General features: G+C 47.2%; 1 protein-coding gene across 1 annotated transcript in view; it reads left to right on the top strand.

Moving 5' to 3' along the window:
- The first annotated feature begins 292 nt into the window (after positions 1 to 292).
- LOC129003344 (limulus clotting factor C-like) overlaps positions 293 to 11,262 on the top strand; it is a 56,677-nt gene continuing 45,707 nt past the window's right edge. The window contains exons 1-2 of the mRNA XM_054431637.1: positions 293 to 323; positions 3,673 to 3,914. Of these exons, the coding sequence (XP_054287612.1) occupies positions 3,710 to 3,914 (205 nt within the window). The 5' untranslated portion in view covers positions 293 to 323; positions 3,673 to 3,709. The remainder of the gene's footprint in view (positions 324 to 3,672; positions 3,915 to 11,262) is intronic.

Raw genomic sequence — 11,262 nt, 5'->3', positions numbered from 1 at the left:
GTGAATAGTTTTAATTTTTCAGTTCAAAAATAGTTAGGTATAGATAAAAATGTTTTCAGGTAAATATTACACTCTAAAGAAGTTATATCAAAAATAGTCTAGCATTACTGTGGCACAGCAAACATGTCAATCTTTGATATTATTACGGATTATATTGTTCTTTCCATCTACATCACAATGCATTCAGTTTAAACGTGTTTACTGTTTTAAACATATAATTAAAAACTTAATGATCTCTTTTGTTTATGTGTGTTTTTATCAGTTGTAGCTGAACCGAACTCAACAACCTCTAAGCATGGATTTATCAGGACTAAGAGACAAGGGTGAGTCAATCTATCTTTCTTATATATTTTGATATACTATTAAACAAAGTCATACCCTTTGAAATCAATAGATTATACAGTTGTTTATCTATAGATTTTTTTTTAGTTTTCCCTCGTATTGCAAACACTAAATCCAAATGATTGAAACCCAGTTTTTGGTAAACACACACACACACACACACACACACGTTGTATATGAGCATAAATCGTGGCATCTGATATGAGGTGTAACTCACAATTAATCAATCCAGCTTTTCAACATTCACAGCTCATGTTAGTAGGCCAGGCCTCTCTCATCAAGCTTGTAAATCAGATCTGACGGCGACGAAGTTTAACCCTCAATCCACGAAATGCAACACATTACTCGGTAATTTATCAGACCTTACGGTCTAACAGCACTAGTGTTATTTCTAGGGCATTAGGTTTTTTAACGTGTTTTGTAAAAAAACGTCGATGGTTCTGGGCAACTGCGGTTCCCTGTTTGATGTTCTAAAACTCTAACACGAAGCATTCTACTTTTTTTGCCCCCCCCCCCACCTTCGAATCCTAGAACACTAAGTTTTAGCCCGGAACTGTTTTACACGTTACTCTCAGGCTAGTCCTAGAGGGTTCTGGTATTATCACATAGATAAAATCCATTGGTGATTGGCGGGATTTGAACCCGGGACCTCAGTTAAAGCCTAAATCCCGAGGCTCTACCTTTAGACCAGCTCGCTCCTAACCATGAGCAAGGACAATGGAACTCGAGTGAATGATATTGTAATGGAAGGGGTCAAATATTGTAAAGAGGAAGTGTTTGGAAATGTTGTGTGAGTAGGCTAGAAGTGTTGTTAAACAATAGCTTGTTGTGCTGACCTACTGAAGGCTGTTGCTTTAAGTAGGCCAGTGCACTTGATCAAGGGGTCAGTTTTGGTGGTTAGTGTTTGTGTGGTGCACCAGAGGACGGGGTCCTGCTGGGGGAGCTGGAACCCAAGGCCCTTAGGCCTTGGGTCCAGGTAAGACAATGTTAAGGGTTTTCAAAATTGGGGTTTAGAGTCTTTTCCAAAATGGGGTTTCAGTTTCTAACTAAATGATTTATACAGTTCCAGTCTACTCTACCTTTTTGATTGTTAGTTTATCTTTGTGTTCTTTGTGTTGTTTTGGGTAATTAATAAAGTTGGGTTTTGTAAGCGAGTGCTGAGTTTCATTCCTGAGCTACGTCACCCAAAGTAACAGTGGGTATTTTAAGGGGAGAAATACCTACCGTTACAATATTGGACTATGTAAATAGCATTGAGAGGGAAGTATTCACAGGACTGAGTCAAGGTCAGCAAATTTTGATTACTATATTTAGGCTTTCTCCGCCTGAATCCTTATTTCCAAGCATAACAAAATACCAGTTTCCTACTTGTGCATATCGTGCAATAGGTGTAACACTAGAACTTGCAATCATGCGTCCCCAACTAAGATTCAGACCAACGGTTTATATTTATATATAAAAGATATATAAATATCTTTTATCCGTGAGTAGTAATATGGTAGAGTGAGTGAAGTTAAGCTTTTTTTTAATTAATTAGTTTAAAATAAGAACAAACTAATAAGAACTAAAAAATAAAGGAACATTGAGGACGGGTGATATTTCTTATCTGGTTGTTTACTATGTAATAGTATATTTCGTACCTAGGGCCGAAAATGAGGTTTTGCTGGCTCGAGATAGTTATTAAGTTCGAGACGAATTCGAGAACTTAAATCGATCGAGAGCTGCAAACCCATTTTCGGTCCGTGGTACGAACAATATTTTTCACCACACTACTACTATCCACAATAATACAGTAATATAGAAAACTGATAGGCAACGCAACTTTAAGGTTATGCGAAGAAGTAATTTCAGGAGTCAGCAAAAATAATAATAAACAGTTGCTAAGCAACGGTAAAAATAAAACAATTCTATTTCAATACTATGGATACTGTTTGTGTAATTAGTATGCAAGCGGACAGCTGATTTTGCGGCCCCGGGATGTAAAAACCTTCTTGGTCCCCAAATTACGATGACAGCTGGCATGGCCAGCAAAACGTAACGTTCAGCCACCAATTAACGTATGTAATACAGCCAAAAACATCATAGTGTGGTGAAATAGTATATTACGTTACCAGTCCTGGAAAATAGGCGTTTACCGGTTGAGTGTGGTCGTTCCCGTGCGAGACGGAGTCGAGTTCGGGATTACCATAGGGTAAACACATTTTGGACGAGTGACGTACGATATTTTACACCATACTACTCTAAGCAACCTTAACAAAAATATTCTGTACAAATCCTTATACTGTATATCCCATCAACTAAAGTCCTAACAATCACTACTCATAACCTCTAAGAGAGGCCATGTTTTGCTTATAACCACTCATTTCAAAATATAATCAGCTGGTTGGTGTCCGGTAAAAACTCAGTACAGTAGTACGTAATTGAATCCCATTTGATTAAGCTGGTGGCAAACAGCTGTTTTCTGGACTAAATCCTTGCTTGAAAAGTTCGTTAAAACAGTATAGTGTGGCGTAAAACCAACGTTTTACCTCTCTTATTGTTAATACAGGGCAGCTAAATTCAATCGGATGGAAATTATTGAAAGCTAAAAAACTTTTTTATCCATTGGGGATTGTGAGATTAATAAGCGAGTATAATAACCACTGAGCTACTTAGCTAACGCATTGATTATAATCATCTATGTTTACATTAGAGTTGGTCATGATTAGTTCCTTGTAATTATGCACTTAGTGCTGATTAAAGCCACCATTAGATAAGTTACACAAGTTAAAATCAATATGATCATGGTAAAAGAATATAATAAAAGAATTTTTGTTTATTTATTGATCTTGAATATGATATTGGGTTTATTCAATTCTGAACTGGTTACAATTGACTGCTAATCTTAATGTTTGCGGTATTATTTGAGCGCATACTAAACATAATTAATTCCGTAAAACATGTTTAATATGCGTGTATATCTGACTACGTTAACAATAATCACTGTGATTTGAATTAAACTTTGTGATTGTTTTTCTAACAAATATTTCCTGTTATTTTAAGAGATTGTTGAAGCCATTTTCCATTAAAAACTTATTGTTCACGATGTTTCTGGATGTCCTGTCTGAGCACGTCCTCAATTGAGGAAGCCCCTAAAATATACCAAGATTAGTACACCAGCTTACCAGGTTTGGCTTTGGTTGGGTTTGTACTAATCGTGTTAGGTTTCAGTAACTTTCTTACCTGAGTTAGGAGATTCTAGATGCCAAAACGTCACGAAAACCCTTGTTTTTACTAATTTTACTAATAAACTCACCATCACCAAAAAATTAGCTTTGACAATGATTGCAGCAGCCCAGACGAGAGGAGCTGTCTTCTCCCACAGCCAATGAACAATGGCAGATACTCACCCAACATCAAGAGATGTCCTCCCCACGTATCCAACGCCGCTTGCAGGATAGTCCCCGGGACCCCAGTACCCTCGGGGTGGGATCTCTACTACGGATGTGATGATGGGTTCGTCCTCAACTCTACCGATACTGTGTCCTTCTGTACGGATGGGAACTGGTCTCCGTCCTTGCCAGAGTGTATAGGTAAGACCTGGTGTGGATAAGATCAATAACTGTATTACGTGTACTTAATGTCTCGCCTTTACACCCTAGGACGCTGGGCTCTATCCCAGAAAAATTTTACATTATTTTTCCGGATAGGCTCATTGGGTAGAGGCATTATTACTTAGATAAAATTGGTGACTGATAAGATTCGAGCCTGTGACCTTGGGGACCGATGTCCCATGCTCTACTACTAGGACTGCTCGTTCCCTATAGCTCTAGACAGATCTGACTGCAAGTCATAATTTCAATATTCGTTTTGGAGTTTTACATATCTTTAACCCAGCTTAGACAGCACGGCTTACTCGTGTTATATTGTCCATAATGTATATACACATATGTTTAAGATCATTTAATTTGTCCGCTTTGCCTTCACGTTAGAAACGTTCATGCCATTGTACGGTCACTTACAGCATACTGTATATTACTTTCAGCAGTAACCGAAAATTGTCGTTGCATTGGTCTTGTTCTCAAACTACCTAAACAAGCTCGTAAAAATGTAAAATTTGGGTTATTGACGAACTGGATTTGGATATAGTTTGTAACTGTAATTCTTTAGTTTCAAAATAAATTTTGTTAAATGGGAAGATGAGAGGGGATTTTCAAGCTAAGAAATGATAATGAAAAAATATTAAAATTGTTATTCGCGTGTCTTTAGTGAAAAGTGATCTTTTTAGCGAATTTCCCTATAGGGGATGTAGCTATTACCGTAGGTCTCGTTGTAAGACCTAGACCCGGGACTGATTTACTTTTCCGTTTTGAGGTCCCCAGAGCTCAAAAACACAAATGTTTATTTATTTATATGTGTCCGTTAGCTCGATAACTCGAAAAATTATCCGATTTGGATAAAATTTTGTACAAACGTGTAAACCTACGTTTATCCGAACAAGATCGCGAACCAGCATAATCGGATTATGGGAACGGGGGTTTATGAGGGGTTTAATGGGGTAAAAATCGATTTTTCCCATTTTTTACTCTAAAAACAAAACATTTAATAATTTATTTAGAACCCATTTTGTAGAAATTAAAAAAAGTAATGACTTTGTATATTGAAGTGTTGTTGTATGCCTAACGGTTACGGAGATAATCCAAAAAATATATAAATTAAAAATTCCCATGTTATTCTTTTGGAGTATAAATAAACTGTTGTATTTGGCTTGTTTATCGATATATTTTAATGAAATTTGTCAATTTTGTTTATTTCATACACTAAGCTATCAACATTGGGTAGAGGATACGGTCACTCCTATGCCATCAGCTGTCAGGGCAGATGGGTTGAATTAATTGAGTTAAAGCCCATCAGCCGGAAACGGTGGTTTCCGGTGCAACGTCACATAGTGACGTCATAGGTGATGTGTAATTGGGGTGTATGAGGTTGATCATATGGTTTTCAAGGTCATAGGTTTGTGTTTCAAAAAAAGGAAGCTATTCTACACTTGTAGTGTAGGATAGCTTCCTTGTTTTGTTTATTGTTTATTTGTATAAAACATGAGGAATGAGAATAACTTACATACTATTACAATTAATAAGGAAAACATGTGCGAACGTACGTATCTAGAGTGAGTGTCTGCTAAAGTGTAAAATGAATGAGTTTATTGGTGGCCTTTATAAAGGCCGTTTTGTGGAGCTAGGCGACGCTTGTGTATTTGGATGTTTACTTCTTCAACTCCTCTATTGTATTATGGAGCTCTTTCCATCTTGCCATGTCTGCATTGTGCTCGGCCCATTCGATGTTGTCTCGAGGTTGAGCGCACCAAACACGATCAAATTTGTGTCGAATCTCTTTCTCCTCCTCTAGCAGTTGAAGTAGTTTTTCCTTTCGTTTTCGCTCTTGCTCTTCTGCCTCGATGCATGCTTGGTGTAGGTCAGAGTCTTCAATATCGCTTGTCCACTGTTGTTGTTGCTGTTGTTGTAGGTTGGCCATCTTGTGCAAAGTAAACGAGAAAGGTTGAGTTGACTGGTGAAGAGCTGGATGCCGGTAAAATATGGAAGAATGAGACTGGAATAGTTAATTTAGAAAACAGTGAAGGTTCTTGCACTCATTGGATATGTTATAAAAAACTTGATCAAATTATTTATTATTTCGATAGTTACGGTAATATGCCACCACCTAAAGAGCTTCAACGTTACTTTCGCACAGCTAAACAAGTATTTTACAACTACAACAGAGAACAACCTGACAATACAATAATTTGTGGACACTTATGTTTAGATTTTTTAGCTAGAAGTGTCAGTCAACTTTAAGATGTCTTCGTATACGGTCTCATTGACCGGCACTTCATCTACTCTGCGCAGTATTCTATTTCCAGCTCTCCGATTGCAAAAAGGAAGATTATGGGAAGCTGCATTATTCCAAGTCCAAGTGTATATGATTGTGGCGACTAGCGCCACGTCTGGGGGAAGTGCCTGCTCGCTGGGAGCATATACTTCCGGTCTGCTGTGGGTCCAAGCCCTATTAGCTCAACTACCTGTAGACGTCAACGTCGTTCCTGGGGGTTATTCGTTGATCTGGGGGCGGAGCTGCGGAACATCCTCAGTGACCAGGTCCCTGATATGTTCCCACGGAGAAACATCCGCCGTCTCTTCAAGTCTCGCTCGAAGGCCGTCGACGAAGTCTCGGAGAGTTGTCACTGCTGTGGAGTCCCTGATGACGGAGTTCCTCACGTAACAGGGTGAATCTGTCGCCTGCTGAAGAGCCTTGCTCTGGACGACGAGCAGCCTCCGTCTAGCGGTTCTGCAGTCGAGGTGGTACCATGCAGGGGCTGCGTACGGGAGGACAGGCCGAAGCAGGGCCGTGTAGAGTCGGACTCTTGCAGCCGTCGACAACTTCCGTGACCTGAGCAGCGGGCGGATGGCGCCAAGACCTTTCCTGGCGAGGTCGCAGACCCTCTCGACGTGGGGAGTCAGGGTGAGTCGCTGATCCAGCAGGACGCCGAGGTACTTCACCCGGCGCTTCCATGGGATGTCGGCCCCGTCTAGGTGGAGGTGTTGACCATCGTCCTGCCTCCTCGACCTCGTGAAGGAGATGGCCTCACTCTTGTCAGCGTTGACTTTGACTCGCCACTTCGTCAGCCACGGCAGCAACAGGTCCAGCTGTCGCTGGACATACACCCTGGACATCCTCAGGTTGGCGGAGGTGGCAGTGAAGAGCGCATCATCTGCATAGAGCGCATCAGCTGCACTCTCGACGCCAGGGGTATGTCGTTGGTGTACCACAGGTAGAGTATCGGCCCGAGAACCGACCCCTGTGGCACACTCGAAGAGACTGGCCGTGGTGTGGAAGTCACCCGTCCAACGGAGACCTTGAAGCGGCGAGCGGTCAGGTAGCTCTTGACGAGCCTGTAGATCGAGCCGGGTAGAGGGGAGGATGCCAGCTTGTAGAGAAGCCCCTCGTGCCAGACCCGGTCGAAGGCTTTGCTCACGTCGATCAGGACTGAGGTCGAGTGGTGCTTCCGTTCCATCGCTCCAGCGATGGTGTTGAGGACCCGCCGCAGCTGGAGGGTGGTGGAGTGGCCCCGCCTGAAGCCGTACTGCTCAGTCCTGATCGAAGAGAAGAACTCCTCGGGGAATCTCGCCAGGATGATCCGCTCCAGCATCTTGGAGAGCACAGGCAGGAGGGAGATCGGCCTGTGGTTCTCGGGGAAGATGTGGTCCTTGCCGGGCTTGGGGATGAGGATGACGTTCGCCAACTTCCAGGTGTCAGGGAAGTGGGCCAGCCTCACGCAGGAGTTGAAGAGGCAGGTGATCACGACAATCACCCAAGCCGGCAGGTTCTTCAGTGCTGGAGTCCCGAGGGAGTCCGGTCCAGGGGCCTTCTTCGGACGGAGTCGAGCGATGTGGCCCTTCACCTCGCTGACGGTCACGTGGGGGATGTCCTCGTCGTCGGAGTCCGGCTCGTAACTAGCGTCTAGACTGCCAGTGCAAGTCCGAGGAACGGAGGATCGTGGATCAGATCATACCGGCGCATCAGCATAGCTTATCTAACTGTTCGCGGAAAATTGTTATCTGTATCACTGTTGCTGTCAAAACGTATAATTTGTAGATTAAATTTGAATTAAATATAATTAAACTATCATAACCTAACCAAACTAACCAAACTTGCTGATAATGATAAACTCGAATGAAGGTTTACTAATCGAAAAATAGCTCTGTTCTAAAAAAAAAAATTAAAAATGTCTCAAATTCAATTTTACAATCTTTTAATTATAAAATTAAACTGTCATAACCTAACCAAACCAACCAAACTTGCTGATATGAAAAAAATTGTTGACAAAAAGTTAGTGCTCCCAGTGGGATTCGAACCCGGCACCATCAGATTATCAGCCCGACACGCTATCCACTACACCACAAAGGCTCATGACTCAGTTCGGTTCAGTATCGAATCGTTGCAGTAATGGTTGACGTCACGCCATCGGCACTGAGTGGTGGTGGGGGGTTTTTCGATCTGATCCACGATCCTACCGATCGGTCGTTCCTAGGAGTTGCACTGGCAGTCTAGATGCTTATCGGCTCGTAGGTCTCTACGAAGTCGTCAACAACCTCGCAGAAGTCCTCGTCGTAGACGTCCGGGTGTGGGGAAAACTGGTCTTCCAGCGAGTCTGCGAAGGTCTCTGCACGGTCTTCGGGCGAGTAGACGAGCCCGCGTCCCCCATGCAGCGGCCTGTTGTGGGTCTTCGTGCCTCGCAGAGCCTTGGCGATCTTCCAGATCCCGTCGTTAGTGTCAGCCTGGCCCTCGACGAAGTCCTCCCACTCCTGGGACCGATGCTCAGCCAGCAGTCGGGAGCACCTCCTGGCCTGCCGGTTGAAGTCCGCCTTCGCTCGAGGGCAGCGGGACTGTTGGTACGCCCTCCTCAGGCGACGTCGCAGGGTGATCTCCTCCCGCAGCCCCTGGGGAAGTGGTGGGGGGCCCTCGGGTCAACGTCAGAGCTGGCGGCAACCACAGTGTCCTGTAGCAGCGTTGACAGGTCCAGGACTTGCTGGTCGAGCTCCTCCGCCGTCTCAGGTGGCGGGGGAGGCGGTCGAGGGGCGTTGGCCAGGAGGTTGGCGAACTTCGCCCAGTTCACCCTCTTCCTGCGGACTGGAGGGCGGTCGGGGACTCCTCCCTGCGGCAGATCGATGATCACCGGGACGTGGTCGGAGGAGAGGTCGGAGACGACGAAGACTTCGACTGGGCCATCGAACGAGCCAGCCAGACCGATGTCCAGGATGTCAGGCGGGTGTCCAGCACGGGGGTAGTGTGTGGGGTCGGCCGGGGCAACCACGTTGATGTGAGGGTGGGCAGTGAGGTAGCGCCTAAGAGCGGCTCCAGTGAAGTTGCCTCTCCTGCAACCCCAGTCCAGGTGCTTCGCGTTGAGGTCGCCTGCCAGAAGCGCCGGGGTGCCGGGGGGCAGCAGCATGTCCAGGAGTCCGGGGTCGAGGCGTCTCGCTGGGGGGTTGTAGGCAGAGGAGACTTCCAGCTCTGCACCGTCATGCTGGAGGGCGATGGTCGTCACTTCGATGCCAGGCGGGAGGTTCCTGACGATCGGCCTGTGGGTGACCCGACGATGAACCAGTATCGCCGAGCCACCACTGGGACGTTGTTGCAGAGGCCTGTCTGTCCGGTGGGTGAAGTAGTTTCGGACGTTGAACGTGTCCCCACCACGCAGATGCGTCTCCTGGATGAGGGCAACGTCAACGTCCATGTCAGTGAGTAGTTGTGTCAGCTCGTAGCGTCTGTCAGCAAGCCCGTCAGCGTTCCACGTGAGGATGCGAAGTCTACGCATGATGTTGGGTCAACTGGTCAACAAGTCGCTCGACGACGACCAACATGCTCCTCAGCGTGGAGATGAGTTGAGCCAGCTCAGACTGCTGCGACGGGCTCTTGGACGACTGGGCCGGGGTTGAGGCCGGCTCGATAGGCTGGGCAGGGCGGCTGGGCTGCGGGGCAGGGCTGCTGGGCTGTGGGGCTGGGCTGCTGGGCTGCGGGGCTGGGCTGCTGGGCTGCCGGGCAGGGCCGCTGGGCTGGCGAGGAGGGACTTCCAGGCGAGCGCGGGGAGTTCGCCTCACTCGAGGGTTCGGGGTCTCAGCCGGGGTGGCGGGCCACTCCACAGGAGGGGTGGGTGTTCGGGGTCTCGGGCCGGAAGCTCTGCCGCGGTTGTCCGGGTTTCGAGGAGCTCGACGACGTCTTCTCCGCTGAGTCCAGAAGCCCTCATCATCGACCTCGGGAGCACCAGGCGCCTCTTCGTCCACTGGGTCAGGTCTCGGAGCCGGTGGGTCGACCCGGCGCGGTTGACGGCCCGACGGTGCCGTGGACGATTTCGCCGCAGCCACGTACGAAGCCCGTTGCAGATTCTTGTAGCAAGTACAGCCCCTGTAGTTGGCAGTATGGGCCTCACCACAGTTGCAGCACTTCGCCTGGGCTGCTGGCTCCTTGGGGCACTTGGCCGCTGGATGGGTGTCCCCGCAATGGACACAGCGGACCTGGCGGTGGCACTGGCCCGATCCGTGGCCGAAGCCCTGGCAACGGTGGCACTGGATGGGTCCATTGGGCCGCTTGTATTGCCGTACCTCCACCTTGCAATAAAAGGCTCGTCTAATTTCATAAACAGTGGACGGCAGAGAGTATCCCTCCGTCCTTCGAATGGTGAGGAGCCAGAGGCCAGTCGGCATTCCTCGGCGAGTCTTCATCATTTTGACTTCGGATATGTCGAAATCATGAAATTCCGCCATAATCTCATCTGGTGCTAGCGTCGGCGGCAGGCCCTTTACCACCACCTTCAGCAGCCGCTCGGTGCCAGACCGCCGCTGACTCCGACATGGAGGATGATCCGGCTCCGACGCGGAACGAGCCACGGCCTCCGCCTATCCTCCTGGACATGCCGCGGAGCTGGCCTGCCCACGCCGTCGCCATCGGACAACTAGTTGGTGGCCAATTCGATGCCTCATGCACGGGGAAGAATCTGCGGATCAGGGTGGACACTGTGCCCCACTTCCGCGCAGTCCAGCGGTATCTGCAGCAAGAGCAAGTACCGTTCCACACCTTCGCCCTACGCCCCGAGCGGCTGCTCAAGGTGGTGGTAAAGGGCCTGCCGCCGACGCTAGCACCAGATGAGATTATGGCGGAATTTCATGATTTCGACATATCCGAAGTAAAAATGATGAAGACTCGCCGAGGAATGCCGACTGGCCTCTGGCTCCTCACGATCCGCAGGACGGAAGGATACTCCCTGCCGTCCACTGTTTATGAAATAAGGCGAGCCTTTTACTGCAAGGTGGAAGTACGGCAGTACAAGCGGCCCAACGGACCCATTCAATGCCACCGTTGCCAGGGCTTCGGCCACGGATCGGGCCA

This window comes from Macrosteles quadrilineatus, unplaced genomic scaffold, assembly GCF_028750875.1.
Source record: "Macrosteles quadrilineatus isolate MER2022 unplaced genomic scaffold, UCM_ALF_1.0 Scaffold_9__3_contigs__length_116548681, whole genome shotgun sequence".
In the NCBI taxonomy this organism is placed as follows: Eukaryota; Metazoa; Arthropoda; class Insecta; order Hemiptera; family Cicadellidae; genus Macrosteles; species Macrosteles quadrilineatus.
The sequence above is the reverse complement of the archived record's forward strand: the minus strand, read 5'-3'. Positions and strand labels throughout refer to the sequence as shown.